The 23,534-nt window shown below is 43.7% G+C and overlaps 1 protein-coding gene across 2 annotated transcripts in view; it reads left to right on the top strand.

Annotated features, from left to right (window-relative positions):
* Positions 1-4,300: 4,300 nt before the first annotated feature.
* LOC140186391 (rab-like protein 6) overlaps positions 4,301-23,534 on the top strand; it is a 94,325-nt gene continuing 75,091 nt past the window's right edge. For both annotated transcript variants that reach the window (XM_072240607.1, XM_072240606.1), the window contains exons 1-3: positions 4,301-4,547; positions 13,009-13,143; positions 22,236-22,283. In XM_072240607.1, coding sequence (XP_072096708.1) covers positions 4,418-4,547; positions 13,009-13,143; positions 22,236-22,283 — 313 coding nt within the window. In that variant the 5' untranslated portion in view covers positions 4,301-4,417. The remainder of the gene's footprint in view (positions 4,548-13,008; positions 13,144-22,235; positions 22,284-23,534) is intronic.

Below are 23,534 nucleotides of genomic sequence, written 5' to 3'. Positions count from 1 at the left end.
GTACAGCTCAGATCCGGGTCAGGATCTGTTCAGCAGTCTTATCACAGTTGAAAAGAAGCTGTACCCAAATCTGGCCGTATAAGTCTTCAAGCTCCTGAGCCTTCTCCCGGAAGGAAGAGGGATGAAAAGTCTGTTGGCTGGGTGGGTCGTATCCTTGATTATTCTGGCAGCACTGCTCCGACAGTGTGCGGTGTAAAGTGAATCCGAGGACGGAAGATTGGTTTGTGTGATGTGCTGGGCTGTGTTCACGATCTTCTGCAGCTTCTACCGGTCTTGGACAGGACAACTTCCATACCAGGTTGTGATGCACCCTAGAAGAATGCTTTCTACGGTGCATCCATAAAAATTAGTGAGGGTTTTAGGGGACAGGCCAAATTTCTTTAGCTTTCTCAGGAAGTAAAGGCACTGATGGGCCTTCTTGGCAATGGACTCTGCTTGGTTGGACCAAGTCAGCTCATTTGTGATATTGACCCCGAGGAACTTAAAGCTTCTGACCTGTTCCACCTGCGCACCACCGATGTAGATGGGTTTGTGTGGTCTCACTTTTTCAGTATATATTATTTCTGTTTTGCATGATTTTTAATCTATTCAATATATATATCCTGTAATTGATTTACTTATTTATTTATTATTATTATTATTCAATATTATGTATTGCATTGAACTGCTGCTGTTGGGTTAATAAATTTCACATCACATAATAAACCCGATTCCGATTCTGAAATCCATTTGCCATACATCAGCCCATCCCCCGAACTGGTCAAGATCTCTTTCAATTCATTGTAACTGCTACACAGTCAACAAGAGCCCCCAATTTAGTATCATCAACAAACTCGCTAATCACATGTATATTCATCCCCAAATCATTTACGCATGGCACTGTGCAAGTCTTAGACTCGTATGTATAGCTCAGGTGTCTTAAGAACTTTGCATAGTACTGTAGTAATTTTATGTATTGCTTTGTACTGCTGCTGCAAAAAAAAGAGGTGGGTGATAATGAATCTGATTCTGATATGGGTCTCCATTGTGGACTGTGAGTGGAAAGGAGGCAGAGAGGAGAATCATAGTTCAGAAAAGGGTAGGGAGCAGGAAGCAACAGACAGATATTCTGCAAAGATCAATAAACCAATTGTTTGGAATCAAATGACCTTGCCTGGTGTCTCAGGGCTGGGTGTGTCTGCACCCGCCCCCGGCACTCTATCTCTCTCGGCTGCCCTTCTGCAGCCCTCCACCCTCACCATTCCCAACATCCTTTGCTCCCGCCAAATATACAAACTCACTCTCCATTCCACATTGACAAGTACAGTATTTGTGCAAGGACCTCTGTGATTTCTTCCCTGGCCTCCCATAAGGTCTGAGGGTACACTGTTGGACCCCGGAGGTCTGCCCACCTTAATGCATTTGAAGGCTATAAGTACCTTCTTCCTTATGCGCAAGACCCAGGCTTTACTGTGAGCACACACAAGGACTCAAATACTTGCGCTAACAGCACTTCGTGCATTACTGTGATATTCTGGTGCTGCTGCAACTTATTTTCTGCTACTTATCTATTCAATACTGTTTTGTTTTTATCTACGGCTTTATCTAATTGCCTGAGAGGAAGCCAAATAGAGTTTCATTGTACCTATGTATAATGACAATAAAGATAATTCAATTCAAAAACTACTTATTACATCATGTCTTTGGTGTCCATTAGTGGCACTGAAGAGAAATAGACATGAAAAATCTCAGCCATCTTCTGCGGCTCCCCACATAGACAGCCCTAATAGGTTTTTAAAGGACGTAGTCATCTCTTCACTGTTATATCACTGATTCTCAGCATCATCATTAACCTTGCCTTCCAAATCAATCCTATCACCATTTTTTTGCTCTCCTGTTTTTCCTTTTATGTCTGGGCTTAAACTTTTTGTATATATTTGACAGGGATTCATTTTTACCCAGCTGCTTAAATGTAACACAGGCTTCCTTCTTTATCCCAACCAGGCCCTTGATATCTGTTGTCAGCCAGGGTTCCCTGAAATTGGTAGCTTTTCCTTATCAGGAACCCTCTGGCCCTGGACTTGTGATATGACCCTTTTAAAGGCCACTAACTTGCCAACTATTCATTTGCTTTTAAACAGTCACAAAATTCAGGCGGGAGGAGAAGTTAGCGGCGCGACGCAGCGCACGCTGCTCTCCGGTGAAATGATATCGTATTTGTAAGTAGGATGCCGTGCACAATTCTGATTTGATGGAGACAGACGTGAGAAGCACAGAGGAACATCTGGAGAAACTTCTGAAATGCTCGGTTCGCTGCTGCTGCTACTGTGCGATCGAGAATCTCCGGAGGGAAGGCTCCAAAATCCCCAGCTCTGCCTGCTGCTGGCGACTGAGGCTGGGGTCGAAGCGTTCGGCAGAGGTGGTGCTCGGTACTCGGTGTCGGAGGGCTGGTCAAAGGCTCGAAGTTTTCGGACAACTCGGAGTCGGACTGTGGTCGGGCATGGCAGGGAGAATTTTCTTTCTTCTCCCGTCTGCGTGAGATGTGGGACTTTCGAGAGACTTTGAACTTTTTTACTGTGCCCATGGCCTGTTCTTCATCAAGTTATGGTATTGTTGCACTGTTGTAACTATATGTTATAATTATGTGGTTTTTGTTAGTTTTTCAGTCTTGGTCTGTCCTGTGTTTCTGTGATATCACACCGGAGGAATATTGTATCATTTCTTAATGCATGCATTACTAAATGACAATAAAAGCATGTCCTCAGAATTTAATTCACTTCAACTAGATCCTATCTCATGTTGAAGTCAGTTCATGACTTCAGTATGAAGCACTGCTCCATATTTTAAAACTATGGTGACAGGACCAAAAGTGCTCTGTGTTACTTGGCCTGCATCGTTACCTAAGAGGAGGCCCAGAAGCTCCTTCTCAAGCAGCTTCCTCTACATATTGCGTGAAGAAACTATCTTGGATGCAACACACAAATTCTGCTACATCCAGGTCGAGTAAAGCAGAGCTGAGGGCACTGGGCAGACTCAGTCACTCACTCATCGAGCCAGTGAGGCTGGCTCGCGGCCGCTCTTCCGAGACTCACTTGCTGCCCCATCACGGCTGTTTCTGTGATCCTCTCCCATGCATGGTTTTTGTTTACTGTACTTCCCAACAATTCCCAGGAACCGTGCCTCATCAGCCTAGGAATTGTCTTATTTTGGATGTCATTTATGGTCGACATTGGAATTCAGTTATTATTGTCATGCATACATTGAAAAGCTTGCCTTGCATACTGTTCCTACAGATCAATTTATTGTAGTGTAGTACAAGGTAAAACTGACAGAATGCAGACAAAAGTGTAACAGCAACAGAGAAAGTGCAGTGGAAGTAGACAATAAAATAGAAGATCATAATGTAAGGTAGATTGAGAGGTCAGGAGTCCATCTTATACTGGAGACCCGAGTTATAAACAGCGGGATATGAAACGTTCACTTCGTCTCTCCAGAAACACAGCCTGGTGTTTCCAGCATTTCCCATTTTTATATCAGATTTCCAGAATGTGCATTTTTACCTTTTATGACCAAGTCAGAATGCAGTGCGATTTGGAGGAGGAGTCTGCAGGTGGTGGTGGTATTCATATAAGCCTATCGCTCTTATTTCCACCCACCCACCAAGATTTTACTCATTGCGAGTTCGGGAGGTGCTGTCTGATTTGCACTCAGCAGATGTCTCGCATTACATTTCTAACTGCACAGTCCCGTCCACGTAATTCGGATTTCGCTTTCGAAGTTCTAGCCCATTATCTCACTACGGCTGCAAACTTAAAAGGATTGCACTGATGAACTTCTTTAGCATTCTTCGATGCAACTTCCGCAGACTTAGCAATATTGCTTGCAAGACCATTAATGGTATCGACGCGTCCAATAACTTTAACGGCTAATCCAGCTCAGCACCTTCCCGCCCAGCGGTGCCAGAACAGGCGTGTTTGCATGGTTAGAGGGATAATGTGAATCCAGCTGCGAGAAGTGCCACATCATTATTTCCCAGGAGTCTAACTCCTGTCTGGCAGAGGGAGGTAACACACCTCCGCTACCTCAGGACCGTGCTGCCCAATCATCAGCTTCACTGCACCCAGTGCAAAATTCAACCAGCAACACCCAGCAGGCGCAATCCCGGCGCAAGAGCCGGCAGAGGGCGGAGATGGGCAGGCGCAATCCCGGCGCAAGAGCTGGCAGAGGGCGGAGATGGGCAGGCGCAGTGTGAGCGTGCCGGGTACCTTCGCTTGTCCGTGCCGACTGCGCAGGCGCACGAGTTTTTTCCTCCGCCCCCTGACCCCGAGCTGCGACGCCGGGCCTGCCGTGTTGATGTGCCGCTATTGGAGTGGAAGCTGTGGTTGCTCGTCCTCGGCTTCGGTCCCAGTCGCGGGGTCGAGGCTGCCTCCCCGGCAACATGTTTTCGGCTCTGAAGAAGCTGGTGGGCACGGAGCAGGTCCCGGGCAAGGACCGGGCCATCCCGGTCGGGCTCCAGAGCATGAACCAAAGTCTGCAGCGGAGATTTGCCAAGGGAGTGCAGTACAACAGTGAGTGTGGCCGGGAACTGGGGAACTGGGGAACAGGGGTGGTGGGGTGGGACAGGGTCCGGAGGTCGGGGTGCCTCAACTGTGGAGATGGGCCAAGGGTGGTGGAGGTTGGAACCACTGTGTGAGAAACCCTAGGGCCGAAATCAAGGATAGTGGGAATTGGGGCCAAGGGAGAGGGGTTTGGAGCCAGGTGTAGCAGAATTCCTGGCGCTTGTGTAAAGAAAGGGTGGTGGGTCAGTAGCCAAGGGTCTCAGAGGCCATTGGACCTGTGTTTGGGGACAATGGTCAAGGACATGAGTTGAGAGTTAAAGGGCAAAAGTTTAGGGGGAACTTCTTTACTCAGAGAGTGGTGGCTGTGTGGAACGAGCTTCCAGCAGAAGTGGTTGAGGCAGGTTCGATGTTATCATTTAAAGTTATATATGGACAGGAAAGGAATGGAGGGTTATGGGCTGAGTGCAGGTCGGTGGGACTAGGTGAGAGTAAGAGTTCGGTACGGACCAGAAGGGCCGAGATGACCTGTTTCCGTGCTGTAATTGTTATATGGTTATATGGAATGTATGTTGTGAACAACAGTTATTGAAGTGAACTGGAGTCAAAAAAATATAGCAACAGCTGGATCAGTGGCATGGATTAATTTGGATAAGGACAAAAGGTAAATTAAGAGAGGGAATGGTGCCTTTCAGTGGCAAGTGTCAAGGCTGAGTGGTGTTGGAGAAATGAGTGTGATTGGTGCTTGGACAAGGTGCTGAGATGCTTGCCCAGTGCAGGAAGTTCAAGGATGGAGAGAATAACGGGTATGCCCGAGGGTGGAGGTGTGCTGCTGGAGGACTCTGGGGCTTTGAGTAATATGTGCAAGAGTGTCCTCCTGCAGTCTTGTCTCTGAGTGGAGAATCCAGTTCTCTAATTACTGCATTGGCTGTGGCTGTGTTCCAGTCAGCGCAAACTTTCTGGGTCAAAACTTTCTGCCTGTCACCTTCATACTTTCCAACTTGGAAAACGGCTAAATTAATTGCTACATCTTGGCTAAGATGTTGGAAGTTCTGAGGGCATTTAATTAGATGTAAAATCAGGCATTGGCAGAGATTAATGTTACACCATTAGCCTCTAGCTGTCAGTTGTCTGGAATATGACAGAGCAGTTTGCTTGCTTTTAGTGCATTTATGCCATAATGGGAACTGGAAGGAGATAAAGGACAAAACAGAGCTTGCCTGCAGAATGTCACTAATTTTAAGTGTTTTGATGTTGTCATGCTGTCCTATAATTTAATGAAGTAATGTTGGTATTTATAGTTATTCCAGTAATGTATCTCAAAGACTCATAAATGTTTGTAACTGAACAGAGAACAAATATTTTAGCCCAAGGTTATGCAGAGACAGACCTGCACTCACTGGTACTACAAGCCAGTGTAATGTAAGAATAAATCCCCTGGCCATTGGAACTGCACACATGTATCCCCCTGTTATACTGATAGACATCCTTTTCCTGGAGTTATATGGAGACTGGCCTGTATCCACGTTCATGCAGCTGTCAACCTGTCTCCACCAGAACCGTATACAAGATAGATCTCTACATAAAGACTGACTTCTCCCCACAAGTAGTCTACCCTAGACTTATGCAGGAATAAAACTATCCCCACCACTACTGCATCCTAGTCCACATCAGTATTATTATCACAATTTGAATGAATAGATCAAATAGCAATTAGAGACAGCATTGTCATTTTCTCCATTCTAACATTACAGCTGATACCTGTCGTCCCTCCTCCATTGCTCCTGAAATGCAGTGACCACAACTGCCTTATTGTGCTATAACCAACGGTTAATGAAGTATCAGCGTAACTTCCTTACTTTGGTACTCTGCCTCTCTTAATGATTCCCAGAATCCCTTAGAATCTGTAATTCATTCTTTTGACACGTATTGCAACTTTTAAAGATGTGCACATGTTACAAGGTACCTTGTTTCCACTCTTTCCTTTCGAGCTGTGCCATTTTATCCCATGTTGCCTCTGCTTATTCTTTCCTCCAAAGTACATCACTTCACACCTAAGTTAAATTGTATCTGAATTAGCTTTAATATCACTGGTGTATGTTGCGCAAATTGTTAATTTAGCGGCAACAGTACAATACAGTACATGATAAATATAGGAAAAAATGAATCACATTAAGTATATATGTATATTAAATGGTTGATTGTCATCCGTCTGTCTCAAAGGACAATGGGTGATGATGATCATTATCACAAGCCTGGGCGGAAGGTATGGAGATCCTGAGATGCCCAGTCATCAAGATCCCCCTCTCGACCTCACCAGTGTAGTCCAAAGGAAAGCTTGTGAAGTGATATGTTTGGCACCAGCTTGGCTGCAGGAGCTGCTGGAAGGATGCTCAATGATGTCTAGCTGCCTTAGGGACTCCACTCCGGATCTGCCGCCTGGGTTTACTCCCGTAGCCTTTATCTCTCCCGAGGCTGCCCACAAGGCAGTGGAGCTATTAACCCATAGGTGGGGATCTGGTTCACAATCACCAGGGCGTGTCCACACACTGGTGGGCCTGCGTGCAATGGGTACAGGGACCAAACCTCCTCCCTGTCCTCTGGAGTTTAGCCTGAGTCCAGTTTTGGGTGTCGTTAACGAGGTTCTACATGAAGCTTGCTGTTGAAGTGCCTATGTACTGGCAGGGAGAGACACATCCAGCTCTCCTTTTCGCAAGATTGCTAGCCAGCGGTGGAAGCTGAAAGTGAAAGTGACAAGCACTACCCACTACACTATCACATTAGATGCATCACAACAAAAATAGTGCAGAAATAGAAATAATTTTAAAAAACTTTAAAAAGTGAGGTAGTGTTCATAGGTTCAATGTCCATTTAGAATCGGATGGCAGAAGAAAAAAAGCTGTTCCTGAATGATATCTGCCTATTTTGGAATTTTATTATGTCTGCCAGTCCATTATTTTGCTTACTGTTTCAAATCATATTTCCAAGACTTATGTCATCCACAAATTTGGAAATGCTGGTGTGCTTCTGTATCTAAGATATGACTGTGTACTCAGTATATACTCATGTACAGGAGCTACCTAATGTGACCACTGAGTATATGTTCATGGTCTTCTGCTGCTGTAGCCCATCAACTTCGAGGTTTTGCATTCAGAGATGCTCTTCTGCACAACTATTTGTAACAAGTGCTTATTTAAGTTACTGTCACCTTCTTGTGAGCTTGAACCAGTCTGGCCCCTCTAACCTCTCACTAACAAGGCCTTTATTGCCATAGAACTGCTGCTCACTGGATGTTTTTTTTTGTTTTTCGCACCATTTTCTGTAAACTCTAGAGACTGTTGTACATGAAAATCCCAAGAGATCAGCAGCTACTGAAATATTGAAACCACCCTGTGTGGCACCAACAACATTCTATGATCAAAGTCACTCAGATCACTTTTCTTCCCTGGTCTGATGTTTGGGCTGAACAGTAATGGAATGTCCTGACTATGTCTGCGTGCTTTTATGCATTGAGTTGCTGCCACATGATTAGCTGATATATTTGCATTAATGAGCAGATGTACCTAATAATGTGGCCACTGAGTATATATGACAAAGGAGAAGTGATCCTGATATTTACCCTTTAAGTACCATTGACTCCTGTCCTTCAGGTTGAGTGGACAGCCAAATACCATCACTCTGCTTTCCGGCCAGTTTCCTCTGAGTCCCACTGTTAGTTCCTTAAATCTATCAGCCTCGGTTTACTACTGTTTTATGTAGGACCTTGACAAATGCTGCCTTCAGTTTTGGTGCGCCATTATCAAAAAAAGTGTAATTCGTTAAATGTGACTTGACTTTATCAAATGTGACCTGACTATTTTTGGAACTTGGAGTGCTTATTAATATTTTCCATAACTGTTTCCAAAAATTTCCTCTTATGAGGATAAATGGACTGGACTGTGGTTGCTTTTTAATCAAGTGTTTTTTTCTATTTCTATTCTTCACTCCAAGTAAAACCCCTGTGTCCAGGGAGATTCTGTTGAGGCCTTTTGCAGTCTCCACCACATCTCCCTCTTCCAATGATGTTGCATCCTATCTGTATCAGGAGTCTTGCTTACTTACGCTAGTGAGTACTTTTCTGATGTTATAGTTGAGATTTGGGCAGCATCCTCTTCCTTTTGTAAAAACCATTCAGTGCCCCATTTGTATTTTTTAATCAGCCCACTTGTAGAACTTAGAACAACACAGGAACAGGCCATCAACCCACTATGGTATACTGAACCAATTAAATTAGTAATCAAATGGTCACTAAACTAATCACTTCTGCCTACACAACGTGCCCATATCCTTCTGTTTCCCTTACATTCACGTGCCTATCTAAAATCTCTAACGTATCTGCCTTTACCACTACCCAAGGCAGCACATTCCAGGCACCCAGCATTCTGTGGTTTTTAAAAAAAAAACACTTGCCTGAATTTACCCAATCTCACTTTAAATGCATGCCCTCTGGTATTTGACATTTCAATCTCGGGATTAAAATATTGTCTGTCTACTCTATGCCTCTCATAATCTTATACATCTCTATTAGAACTCCACTCAGCCTTTGCTGCTCCAGAGAAAATAACCCAAGTTTTTCCAACCTCTCATTATAGCACATTCCCTCTAATCCTTGCAGCGTCTTGGTAAACCTCTTCTGCACCCTCTCCAAAAGCCTTGTCAACTTTCCTATAATGGAGCAGTCAGTACTATGTGAAATACTCCAGATGTGGCCCAACTAAAGTTCTGTAAAACTGCAACATAACTTTTGAACTCATTGCCTTGACTAATGAAGGCAAACATACCAAATGCCTTCATAACCACCCTATTAAATATTCATGTGTAGACACTTTGAGGGAGCTATGAACTTGGACCCCCAAGATCCCTCTGCTCAAAAACACTGTTTAGGGTCTTGCAGTTAACAGTGTACTGTCTCTTTGTTTGATCTACCAAGGTACAACACTTCATATTTGTCCAGGTTAAACTCCATTTGCCATTTTTCTGCCCACATCTGCTGTAATCTTTGCCAATCTTCTAAACTGTCCATAACACCACCAATCTTCATATCATCTGCAAACTTAAGCCAACCATCTACATTTTTTTCCAGGTCATTTATATACATCACAAGCAGTAGATATCCCAGTACAGATCCCTGTAGAACACTACCAATCACAAACCTCCAGCTAGAATAAGACCATAAGACAAAGAAGCAGAAGTGGGCCATTTGGCCCATCGAGTCTGCTCTGCCATTTTATCTCCTTCTACTACTTCTGTCTTCCATGGGCAAGCCAGTTCTGAAACCAAATGGTCAATTCACCATGGATCCCATGCATCTTAATCTCTGGATGATCCTCTCATGGGGGACCTTGTCAGACACCATATTAAAATCCATGTAGTCAACAGCCACGGCTCTACCTTCATCAATCATTCTCGTCAAAAATCTTAATCAGATTATTAAGACACGACTTGCACTAAACCACGTTAATTCTCCCAAATGAGACTGTGGTTTTCCAAATGCTCATAAATCCTATCCCTCAGAATTTACCCTAGTAGCTTCCCTTCCACTGACATCAGACTGTAGTTTCCAGGATTATTTCTGGTTCCCTTCTTGAATAATGGAGCATTTAGCTACTCGCCAGTCCTCTGGGATCTTACCTGTGGGCTAGAGAGGACACAACAATATTTGTCGAGGCTCCAGAAATCTCATCTCTTGCCTCCCTCGATAATCCATCATTCTATCAGGCCCTGGGGGGGGGGGGGTACATCCACCTTAATGTTCTCTAAGAGATACAACACCAGCTCCTCCTTTGCCACAGCATTTTAATACGCTTGGCACTGATCTCAGTATCCTCCACATCCTTCTCATTGGTAAATGTTGATGTAAAGTATTCATTTAGGACCTCACCCCTATCCTCTGCATCTAAGCAAATGTTCCCCCTTTTATCCTTGAATGGTCCTATCCTCTCTCTAGTTATCCTCTTGATGTATGAGAATGCCTTGGGATTCTCTTTAATCCTACTTGCCAAGGATTTTTCATGGCTTTCCTGATTTCATTTTTGAAATGCTTGCTCCTTTTACACCCTAATTTACATTTCTGTAGTAAGCTTTCCAATTCCCCATAATGTTAACTACTATTTCCTTTTCAGACTCTCTTCCTTCTCGTGCTGTCGTCATATTTTTCTTTTCACTTTCCCTCACGATTGACTAGATTCAGCCTGGTTCTCACTGAAATATTCACCTGACCTGCATAATGTTTCTTCTTCTATTCCCTTCAGCATCCAGGGCATTCTTTCTTTGATTCCTTCCCCTCTGCAGGAGTGTACCTTGCCCACAACCTGAAGGTCACCCAATCATCCTGTAATGGTATTTCCTACCAACAGTTCAGTCAACTTTGACTTGGCCAGGTCCTCTGTCATCTCATTGAAGCTAGCCATCCTGCTGTTTAGTTCTAGTTTTAGACTCTCCATACCTTGTTGTTTTCATTCTGACCCCTATGGTCCAATAAACATTGTTTCTCAAGTGTTCTCCTATGGACACTTGTCCCATTTGGATTGTCCCAGCGCAAGATCTAAAAAAAAAGTTCTTTTGTTGCAAAAAGAGTCCTCTGCTCCTGTGCCTCTGACCCCAGTTTTGTTCCAGTCAATATCAGCATAATTCAAATATGAATGTTAGCATCCTACCATTCTTGAATATTGTTTACTCCCTGGGGATTTGTTCCTCCATTTAGTGTCCTACAGACTTTCTCTAGAGCACTGGTAGGGAGAGTGACAGGCTGAATTCACCACTGTTTTACCCTAGTGTTGTATAGTGACATAACTGTACCCGATAGTGCACTACCCCAGTGTTACACAGAGACAAGGGCTGCACCTGCCTTTGCTTTGTTGGTTGTCCATCAATTTCGACAATGACAATTGTGTTTGTGCAGCTCATCTGATGTGTGTTTAGCTGCCAATTCTTGAACGGCATAGACATTCACAGTGGGGACAAGGGAGTTGTCCTGATTCTGTAGGAATGGCTCAGCTGTTGCTGCTGGTTTCCTCTTCTGTCAGGAAGTCCCCAGCTCCGCGTGATGCCTGTCTTCTAAGTTTGCTGTGAGCACGTTTAACCAAGGTGCGCCAACCAGTTCTGTCTCCTGCCCTATGTTCCAGATGCTGGGGAGCAAGCCCACTATAAGCAGTATTGGCTATCACGCAGACTTATTACCTCTTACAAGGTCTACCAAGGTTTTTACTTCCCCATGATAACTGGTCATAGAGCATCTGAGGGAGTCTGGAATCCTCCAGTTGTATAACCTGTCTGGTCCAACAAAGTTATGTTTTCAGGATCATGGCTACAATACTGGTAGTCTTTGCCCTATTGAGGACTTCCAGGTTTGTGATACGGTCATGCCAGTGGATACCCATAATGGATCTCATGTGGAAGTGCTCCAGCAGTTTGAGTTGCTTTTGTATACGGTCCACATTTCACAACCACACAGGAGGCTGGTGAGGAGAACAGCCTTGTACAAGTGGATCTTCATGGACATCTGGTTATTATGCTGTTTAGCACACGTGATCTCAGGCAGTCCAGGCTCTGACCAGCCTTGCAAATCCTGACATTGATTTCTTTATCCAAGGAACCATCACTGGAGGTGACACTGCCGAGGCGTTTAAATTCCTTTACTACCCTCAATGTTGTGCCTTCGATAGTGATGGAAGGCAGCACAGCACTGCATCCAGGAGCAGGCTGAAATAAGGCCTCTGTTTTGTCCACACTGACGGTGAGGCCAAACAGACGCGACGCTTCTCTGAACCCGTCAATAAACAGTTGCAGGTCAGACTCAGTGTGGGCCTTTGGAGCACAGTCATCTGCATAAAGTGCTCCGAGGACGACTCTTAACTGTCTTGGATAATAAAGTACAAGCACACACAACTGATGCTATTTAAAAGCTGCTCTCTGCAAAAGTGTCTGACAGCTACACAAGCACATGTGACTGACACTAATTAGAAACTGTTCAGCAACAGTCTTCTGTCCCAATTATGTGGCATAGTGTCCCAAATAAACAAAGGGAATCCTGGATATTTTCTTGATTGATCTTTTTGTTCTTTAAGAGTTGTCCCAAGTAAGTGTCTGCCTGGATTTACTGGAATCCACTGTAGTTGCTTTTGTTTAAGGAGTTAAGTGATTAAATCATTCAAGGGTCTTGAAGGGCAACTTTCTGCCACTTAGGGTAGTGGATATATGGAACAAACTGTCAGAGGATGTGGTAGAGATGGGTACAATTACAACATTTAAATACATTTCGTTGAGTACACAGATAGGAAAGGTTTGGGGGATATGGCCCATATCAGGTAGGCAACTTTAGCATGTTTGAGTTGGGCTGGAAGGCCCATTTCTGTACCATACAACTCTGGCATGGTAACTAGGAAATTAAAATTGTGTTAACAAACTAGCTAATCGTTCTGGTTTTCTGTTCCAGTGAAGATACTAATACGAGGTGATAGGAATACAGGAAAAACCACACTATGGCACAGACTGCAAGGCAAGAAGTTTGTGGAACAGTACATCCCAACTCAGGAGATCCAAGTCACCAGCATTCACTGGAGTTACAAGAGTAAGTTCTGAGAGCAAATGTGTTTTTTTTTTGAAAATGCCAGAAAAGGCGCATTGCTCAGCTATCTACACAGAATGCATGAGCAATGATTCAGTTGCTTATCTTAATTAGAAATTTTTGTTCTTTAACTTTGGTATTGTAAGACTGTGCTAAGTTGGAATTGAGAAAGCTGAGAATTCTTATCTAGTGACTATGTTGCTTCATTAATTGCAATTTGAGATCAGAACAGTATCTGGATATCAGTATCACTGCTGTACTGTGCTGAAGAGCTCTTCCTCCATCATATCGGGATCAAATGTTGCTGAGGATACGTATCATTGTGTCACATTGAAAATAAAAGATAAAGCTATCAGTAAATATGTTCAGGACAGATACATCATGGAGTAAAACTCCTTTGCACTCTTCTCTTAGACACTTCCTAAATAGTGAGTCACAGGTTAGCAGGAAAGTAAACCTTCCTTTACTCTACCTCATCAAATATTCCTAGCTCAGTTAAAATGCAGCTCCCACACAAACTGTAAACACACTCTGGTCAGACATTCTCAGGTCTGATTACCTATGATATTCCTTTTATATTCACAAGACAGACAAGGTATGAATTAGTTTCTGAATAAAGTTCCCAATGATAGTTGAGCAGAGGGCAATGACTGAAGCCTATACTAGCTGCCATTTACTATTGTTAAATTTCCCGAATGCATTGCATTTGTTGTGAAACATGTCCTTACAGAAAATAATTAGTATATGAAGAATAATAAATTTAGATTTAACATCTGAACTTTGTTTTCATTGTCTTTTCATTATTCTAATGCAAGCAGTTAATTTCATCAGTGTTGGTGTGCTTTAAGGACTAAACTGTATTCTGGTGAAATATTGCTTTTTTTTTTGTTAAATGTTGCTGTTCAAGCCAGATTTTTAAGAGGAATTTGAGTAAGTGGCCTTGAGTGCCAGGTATCTCTGCAGCTGAAATGAAGAAGGCTCATTGTTGTATTTAATACAAAAACTTAATCCCACTCCCCATAGCTGCTTACTGGTGCCAATGACCTTGCAGTATCTGCTGAAAACAAGCTAACTCAGCTTTAAAATTCAAGACGTTTGATTTTTGAAAAATATATTTTTCTTCCTCACGTTTGAAAAACTTTATGTTGATTTGATTGCTTCGAACTTCATGAATTAGCAAATCACGAATGGTCCCAGGTTGATTCCAATTGAAGTTAGAGTCCACATAGGTTCATGTCAGCTCTGACAGGGTTTGCAGGCCATTACTCTTTACAAGGCAAAACCTAACACCGTGAATGGCTGTGATGCTTCACCCTCAGATAAGCTCAATGCCTTTTATGCATAAACACAAGAAAATCTGCAGATGATGGAAATCCAAAGCAACATACACAAAATACTGGAGGAACTCAGCAGGTCGGGCAGCATCTATGGAAAAGAGTAAATAGTTGATGTTTCAGGCCGAGTCTCTTCTTCAGGACACGCTTTGAAAGGGAGAATAAAACTACACCCGTGTGAATCCCTGCAGCATCTTGTGACTCTGTGATCTCTGTCTCGGAGGCTGACATCAGAACATCTTTCACGAGGGTGAACCCTTGCAAGACATCAGGCTCTAACGGTGTACCTGGTAGGGCACTGAGAACCTGTGCCAACTAACTGGTGTTAGTGTTCAAGGACATCTTCAATCTCTCACTGCTGCAGTTGGTGTTCCTACCTGCTTCAGAAGGGCGATAATCATATCAGTGCCCAAGAAGAACAGGATGAGCTTTTTAATGACTATCACCCAGTTGCACTCACACCTGCTATAATGAAGTGCTTTGAGAGAGTGATAGTCATATCAGTGCCCAAGAAGAACAGGATGAGTTTTCGAATGATTACTGCCCAGTTGCACTCACATCTACTGTAATGAAGTGCTTTGAGAGGTTCATGATGGCTAGAATCAATTCCTGCCTAAGCACGGACCTGGACTTGCCGCAATTTACCTATCACCACAATAGATCTACAGTAGATACAATCACACTGGCTCTTCACTTATCCTTGGATCGTCTGAACTGGTGGTGGCATCCGTTAGTCTCATGAGACCATGGATCTGCTCCTGGAAGGGTTCAAGGGCGCAGACCTGGGTAAGGTTGTATGGAAGACCGGCAGTTGCCCATGCAGCAAGTCTCCCCTCTCCACGACACTAATGTTGTCCAAGGGAAGGGAAGGGCAAGGGCTGATACAGCTTGGCACCAGTGTGGTCGCAGGAGTTGCCAGAACAAGGTTGAAGGCAACGTTGGACTGCCTTAGGGACTCCAGCTCCGGATTTGTCCTCAGGGTTTACTCCCGAAGCCTTTCCCATGAGTGGGTATGGCCGCAAGGCAGCGGTGGTTTGAAATCAGAGTTTTCCCTCTCTTAGATGGACTGCCTTCCCAGGCTGATGAGCTCCATCTACCCGAAGCACTGGTTTTAAGGTGCCAGGACCCGCCTTCGCCCCTTCTCCTGTCAGTAGAAACAGTTCTGCTGGGCTTAGAGGCTAAGCCACACAAGAAGGCCAGGAGTTGGACTTGGTTGTCAGAGGCTATTTGAAGCGCATGCCGTGAGGAACACTTATAGGTAGTGGGAGCTTGTCCCCACTACCACTCCTCAGCTTGACAACCTTGGAACCAACATCATCTGAACTATAGTAATAACAATGTCAGGCTGCTGCTTATTGATTACAGCTCAGCATTCAACACTAACATATCCTCAATACCAATCAAAATCTTCAAAGCCTGGCCTCTGTACCTCCCTCTGCAAATGGATCATTGCCTTCCTTTATTGGGAGACCATACTCAGCATCCACGTTGACGATCAAATAACATTTCCTCCTTGTTGACAATCAAAACTGGCGCACCTCAATGGAGGGGAGGAGAAGATGGCGGTGCGATGCAGCGCGTGCGGCCGCTCTGAAATGGTATCATATTTGTTAAGTAGGGGCCATGCACAATTCTGATTTGATGGAGACAGACGTGAGAAGCACGGAGGAACATCTAGAGAAACTTCTGAAATGCCTGCTTTGCTGCTGCTGCTACTGTGCAATTGAGAATCTCCAGAGGGGAAGGCCCCAAATCCTCGGCTTTGCCTATTGCCTGTTGCCGGGGTCGAAGTGCTCGGCAAAGATGGTGCTCGGTGTCGGAGGCTCGAAGTTTTCGGACGGACTCAAGAGTCGGCTGTGGTCGGGTGCTTCCAGGGTGCTGCATCAGTAAGTTTGCGATGCTGGAGGATCATGGCAGGGAGTTTCTCCCTTCTACCGTCTGCGTGAGATGATGGGACTTTCGAGAGACTTTGAGGCATTTTTTTTTTACCGTGCCCAGGGTCTGTTCTTTATCGAATTACGGTATTGCTTTGCACTGTTGTAACTATATGTTATAATTATGTGGTTTTTGTCAGTTTTTTTAGTCTTGGTTTGTCTTGTGTTTATGTGATATCACACTGGAGGAACATTGTATCATTTCTTGATGCATGCATTACTGAATGACAATAAAAAAGGACTGCGTGTCCTCAACCTAATACATGCTTAGCCCAATGCACTACTCTCTCTACAGCCATGAAGGTGTGGCTGGGCATCAAATGCCAGCTATAAATTTGTGCGTGACACACCTATTGTTGGCAGAATTTCAGATGATGATGAGGCATACAGGAGTGAGATGGATCAGCTGGTTTTGAGTGCTGTCACAACACTCAATGTCAGTACGACTGAGGAATTGATTGTAGATATTTACTGACAGACAGCATGGAGTAGGCCCTTCGAGCCACATGCCCAACAACCCCCAATTTAATCCCTGCCTAATCACAGGACAATTTGTAATGACCAATTAACATCTTTGGACTGTGGGAGAAAACCAGAGCACTCGGAGGAAATCTACGTGGTCACGAGGAGAACATACAAACTCCTTACGGGCAGCAGTGGGAATTGAACCTGGGTTGATGGTGCTATAAATCATTGTGCTAACCACCACGATACCATGCAGACTTCAAGAAGGGGGAAGTGGAGGGAACACACACCAGGCCACATCGAGGGATCAGGAGTGGAAGGGGTGAGCAATATGGGAAATGAACCTTGTTAGGTGTCATGTCTCTCAGTGGGAGAGCATTTTGGAGACAGTGATCACAATTCTATCTCATTTACCATAGCATTAGAGAGGGATAGGAACAGACAAGTTAGAAAAGTGTTTAATTGGAGTAAGGGGAAATACGAAGCTATCAGGCAGGAACTTGGAAGCAGTAATTGGGAACAGGTGTTCTCAGGGAAATGTACGGCAGATATTTGGCAAATATTCAGGGGATATTTGAGTGGCATTCTGCATAGGTACATTCCAATGAGACGGAAAGGATGGTAGGGTACAGGAACTGTGGTATACAAGGCTGTTGAAAGTCTAGTCAATAAGAAAAGAAAAGCTTACAAAAGGTTCAAAAAAACTAGGTAATGACAGAGATCTAGTAGATTTATAAGGCTGGCAGGAAGGAGTTTAAGAATGAAATTAGGAGCCAAAAAGGGCCATGAGAAAGCCTTGGTGAGTGGGATTAAGGAAAACCCCCAAGGCATTCTACAGATATGTGAAGAGCAAGAGGATAAGATGTGAGAGAATAGGACCAATCAAGTGTGACATTGAAAAAGTGTGTATGGAACTGGAGGAGACAGCAGAGGTACTTAATGCGTACTTTGCTTCAGTATTCACTATGGAAAAGGATCTTGGCGATTGTAGGGATGACTTACAGCGAATTGAAAAGCTTGAGCATGTAGACATTAAGAAAGAGGATGTGCTGGAACTTTTAGAAAGCATCAAATTGGATAAGTCATCGGGACCAGATGAGATACCCCCCAGGCTACTGTGGGAGGCGAGGGAGCAGATTGCTGAGCCTCTGGCAATGATCTTTGCATCATCAGTGGGGGCAAGAGAGGTTCCAGAGGATTGGAGGGTTGCAGATATTGTTCCCTTATTCAAGAAAGGGAGTAGAGATAGCCCAGGAAATTGTAGACCAGTGAGTCTTACTTCAGTGGTTGTTAAGTTGATGGAGAAGATCCTGAGAGGCAGGATTTATGAACATTTGGAGAGGCATAATATGATTAGGAATAGTGAGCATGGCTTTGTGAAAGGCAGGTTGTGCTTTACGAACCTGATTGAATTTTTTGAGGATGTGACTAAACACATTGAAGAAGGTAGAGCTGTAGATGTAGTGTACGAGGGGTGATTGATAAGTTTGTGGCTTAAGGTAGAAGGAGTCAATTTTAGAAAACCTAGCACATTTATTTTTCAACATAGTCCCCTCCTACATTTACACACTTAGTCCAGCGGTCGTGGAGCATACGGGTCCCTTCTTTGTAGAAGTGGTCCACAGCAAGGGTGCTTGATAAGTTCGTGGCCTAAGGTAGAAGGAGATGAGTTATTAACTTCAAACTTTCTGCATTATCACTTAAAGAGTTGAACTGCACGTGCATGTAACGAGAGTGTCTTGGACCTCCAGGTGGTCCACAGCAGGGACGATTGATAAGTTCGTGGTCTAAGGTAGAAGGAGATGAGTTATACTGCTCTCGTTACATGCACGTGCAGTTCAACTCTGAGTGAAAATGCAGAAAGATTGAAGTTAATAACTCATCTCCTTCTACCCTAGGCCAGGAACTTATCAATCACCCCTGCTGTGGACCACTTCTGGAGGTCCAAGATGCCGACTTCTACAAGGAAGGGATCTGTATGCTCCACGACCGCTGGACTAAGTGTGTAAATGTAGGAAAAATAAATATGCTATGTTTTCTAAAATTGACTCCTTCTACCTTAGGCCACAAACTTATCAATCACCCCTTGTAAATGGATTTCAGCAAGGCACTTGGTACACCATGCGAGCTTATTGAGAAAGTAAGGAGGCATGGGATCCAAGGGGACCTTGCTTTGTGGATCCAGAATTGGCTTGCTCACAGAAGGCAAAGAGTGGTTGTAGATGGGTCATATTCTGCATGGAGGTCGGTGACCAGTGGTGTGCTTCATAGATCTGTTCTGGGACCCCTTCTCTTCATGATTTTTATAAATGTCCTGGATGAGGATGTGGAGGGATGGGTTAGTAAATCTGCTGATGACACAAAGGTTTGGGATGTTGTGGATAGTATGGAGGGTCATCAGAGGTTACAGCGGGACATCGATAGGATGCAAAACTGGGCTGAGAAGTGGCAGATGAGGTTCAACACATAAGTGTGAGATGGTTCATTTTGGTAGGTCAAATATGATGGCAGAATATATTAATAGTATTAATGATATAGTAAGACTCTTGACAGTGTGGAGGATCAGGGAGATCTTGGGGTCTGAGTCCATTGGACACTCAAAGCTGCTACGCAGGTTGACTTTGTGGTTAAGAAGGCATACATCAACTGTGGGATTGACTTCAAGAGCCGAGAGGTAATGTTATAGCTATATAGGACCCTGGTCAGACCCCACTTAGAGAACTGTGCTCAGTTCTGGTCACCTCACTACAGGAAGGATGTGGAAATTATAGAAAGGGTACAGAGGAGATTTACAAGAATGTTGCCTGGATTGGGGAGCATGCCTTATGAGAATAGATTGAGTGAACTCGGCCTTTTCTCTTTCGAGCAGCGGAGGATGAGAGATGACCTGATAGAGGTGTATAAGATGATGAGAGGCATTGATCTTGTGGATAGCCAGAGGCTTTTTCCCAGGACTGAAATGGCTAACACGAGAGGGCACATTTTTAAGGTGCTTGGAAGTAGGTACAGAGGAGACGTCAGGGGTAAGTTTTTTATGCAGAGAGTGGTGAGTGCGTGGAATGGGCTGCCGGCAGCGGTGGTGGAGGCGAATACGATAGGGTCTTTTAAGAGACTCCTGGATAGGTACATGGAGCTTAGAAAAATAGAGGGCTATGGGTAACCCTAGGTAATTTCTAAATAAGTACATGTTTGGTGCAGCATTGTGGGCCGAAGGACCTGTATTGTGCTGTAGGTGTTCTATGTTTCTAACATCAAGTTCCTGGGTGTCAACACCTTTGAAGATCTATCGTGGGCCCAACATATTGATGCAATTACAAAGAAGGTATGACAGCGGCTATTTTTCATTAGGACTTTGAGGAGACTTGGTTGGACACCAAAGACTCTTGCAAGTTTCTACAGATATACTGTGGAGAGCATTCTAACTTGTTGCATCACCGTCTAGTATGAACGGGCACAGGATCGGAAAAGGCTGCAGAAGATTGTGAACCCAACCAGCTCCATCATGGGCACTAGCCTCCCCAGCATCGAGAACATCTGCAAAAGGCAATCCCTCAGAAAGGTGGCATCACCCAGCACCTGCCCACTTCCCATTACTACCATCAAGGAGGAGGTACAAGAGCCTAAAGGCACTCAAAACTTTAGGGACAGTTTCTTCCTCTCCACCTTCAGATTTCTGAATGGCCAGCGAATCCATGTACACAACATCAATATTTTTTTCTCTTATTTTCACAATTTATTCAACTTTTCAAAATTTCTTATTGTAATTTGCTGTCTTGGATATTGTCTGTCACCTGGAGCTTATTTATCCTGTTTCATTGTTGCCTCGTGTCATAGGCTTCTTTAGCTTGCCCTGTTATTGCCTCGTGTCCTGACATAGCCAGTCCCATTGTGTGATTCATTTAGGTTGCTCTGATAGTGTACACTACCTTGAGTTTAGTGAGATGGTTTTGTTGGTGTCTGGAATTCAAGTAGCCTGGCCTATTATTGACTAAGTTTCTGGGCTCAGTTAGCCTTTTGTATTATTACCTGTTTGCTTGGTCAGCTTGCCACAGTCCAGTTCCTGTAGGCAAGTTTACTGTTGTCTGCAGGTTGGATAGATTCCTCCGTTATTATTGTGCCCCAGGTGCAGGTTGTCTATTCCATTATTTTCAGGTGTCTTGGGTTTGGTTAGCCAGTTCCTTATTAACTGGTAACTGGAGCTTAGTCTGTCCCATGATTGCCTGGTACTTGGTTATCTCATTCTATGATCGTCTGGAACCCTTAGATTTGGATAGACTGTCCTGCTGCTATTGGTGCCTGGAGGTTGTTAAGCCTCCGCATTATTCTCAGGAGTTTTGGGTTCGGTTAACCTGTCTGTTTTTTCTTAATGTTAAGGGTTTGGTTTCCTTGGTTATCACAGTGGGCTTGGTCAGACTCTCACCTGATTTTGAGCTCAGGGAAATTGTCCTGCTTATTATCTGGGGTCCCGGCTAGCTTAAGCTGTTGTATTAATATTAAATAGATTAACTTAGCCCAGTGCTCCAGCTAATAGCACCCTGTGCTGATGGAGATGGTCCCCTAGTTGTCTGACGTCCTGAGCTCTGACACCCTGCCCTTAGTTGGTTAGATTGGAGCTAAGATTATATATTTGTTTCAAATAAAACCAAAAATAGTTGGAAATATTTGGATGCAGCTTCTTTAATGGGAAGCGAAACAGTTAATATGTCTGGAGCTTGATTTGTCTGTTCTGGCTCATTTTGCTTTTCTATTTATTGCCTGACATTATTGATGTAAAGCCAGACAATGGTAGACCCATTTAGCAGGTGATGGAGTCACTCTAGTAAGAGTTAACATTTCAAATCAAAAAAGCTTTGAAGTGATTCTGACCTGAACTGTTAATGTTTGTTCTCTTTTCACAGATGCTGCCTTCCCTGTTTACCTAGTTTTAATTTGTATTTCTAGCATTTGCAGTTTATTTTTTCATTTTAATTTACTGACAGCGATCCCAGGGTCGATCATCTTTCTTCTCAATGATGGTGGTTCTGGGATTTATTACTGGTTCTGTTAGTGGAACTGTGGGTTCATTTGGCTTCTCTGCTCTTGTCTGAGTTCCTGAGACCCAATAGTCCATTCCATTGTTTCTGGTTTCTGGAGTCCTGTTCAGTGGTGGTGTTATTATTTGAGACTCCCTTGTTGATCAAACTCTGCAATAATTGCCTTGTGTACGGTGATCTTGCGTTCTAAAGTTTCAGTGGTGCAGGGATTCTGTTACACAGTGGCCTTCTATCTGTGTTCTTAGCTCATGTCTCCGTCAATGCTGTAAGTTTGATTTTTTTTTCAGTTTTTACATTCAAGTGAAAAAGTACCAACTTTTGTGTTTCAGCAACTGACGATATCGTGAAGGTGGAAGTTTGGGACATTGTGGATAAAGGTCAGTGCTCTCATTAACCTTTTCCTGTTTTGCTAAACGAGAGATTCATTTCTGTTGCATTTGTTGTGTAAATGTCTTCATTTTTCTGGAAAGAGCTGGAACTCTCAGTGCAGCTGTGTGAATTGTCTTTCGTCTTCTAATTTTGAAGTAAAATTTTCCTGCCTTTCCTCCTTAAAACTTGACTGTAAGGATTCATAGGCAGAATTATTTTTTTAACAATAATTTGTATGAGAGTTTTTATTGTGGCCTAAAGTGAATATTAAAGTAACTTGCAGCATTTGAAATCCTTCTGCCCATCTTGTCTATGCCAGCTCTCTCGAAGCGCAAGTTAATCCTCCTTTGTTGCCTGAGGTGCTATAGACTATTTATTAAATGTCCTTTTTGAGAGGTAGCTTTGAATCAGATTCCTCCACATTTTCACTGGGTGAAATCCAAATAACAACTTGTTCTTTAAAGAAGCCTTAAGTCTGTGATCTTCATGTTGTTGAGCCTCCAGTCAGTAGAACCACTTTCTCTTAAGTTTTTCTATAAAGCATGATGATTCTTTAACATTGGTTAAATTCCTCCACTTCTGTTCTGTAGGTTGAGCAATCCAGCTTCAGCAGCATTTCCACAGAACTGGTGCTTTATTACCTGTGTTGTTCGTGGAAATTTTCTCAACTGTCACCAGTATTTGACTTCTGTCGTTAAGCATGCTATCCAGAATTAGACAGAATACTCTAATAGAACCACATAGTCACAGAAACAGGATAGTTTCCCCGACACTGTTGGTACTTCTCAGACCACTGCTACCCCTAGCCCTCCGACATTGCATCTGCCCCTGCTTCCTCTTGGCAGTGTAAGAGCATGCGAATTTGGGAGTATGGTAACAACCTACATTATTGCTTTCCCTTGCCACCTCTGGCCTTGTACTCCAGCTCTCACTTTGGTTGTCACCTCTCCACTTTTGTTGTTCCCCCCTTTTTTTTTCTGACGCCCTTTATTTTCATTTTAGAACATAAAGCAGTAGAGAACAGAATGGCCCCTTTGGCACACAATGTTGTACCGACCTAGAAAGGCCTACTCCCTGATGTTAGTCAGACCTCAGACAAAGTTAGGAATCAAAAGATTGAGCATCTGCAACAAGTGTCCTGGGCTGTGTATATTTCAAAGCAAGAAGTATTGTAGGATAGGCGGATAATAGTGCTGAAGATGAGGTAGCTGGTTTACAAGCAGACGCAATGTGTAGTGAGGAGTGGTTGTTGAAAGGGC

This window comes from Mobula birostris, chromosome 22 (assembly GCF_030028105.1).
Source record: "Mobula birostris isolate sMobBir1 chromosome 22, sMobBir1.hap1, whole genome shotgun sequence".
In the NCBI taxonomy this organism is placed as follows: Eukaryota; Metazoa; Chordata; class Chondrichthyes; order Myliobatiformes; family Myliobatidae; genus Mobula; species Mobula birostris.
This window is presented reverse-complemented; position numbering and strand designations above follow the sequence as displayed.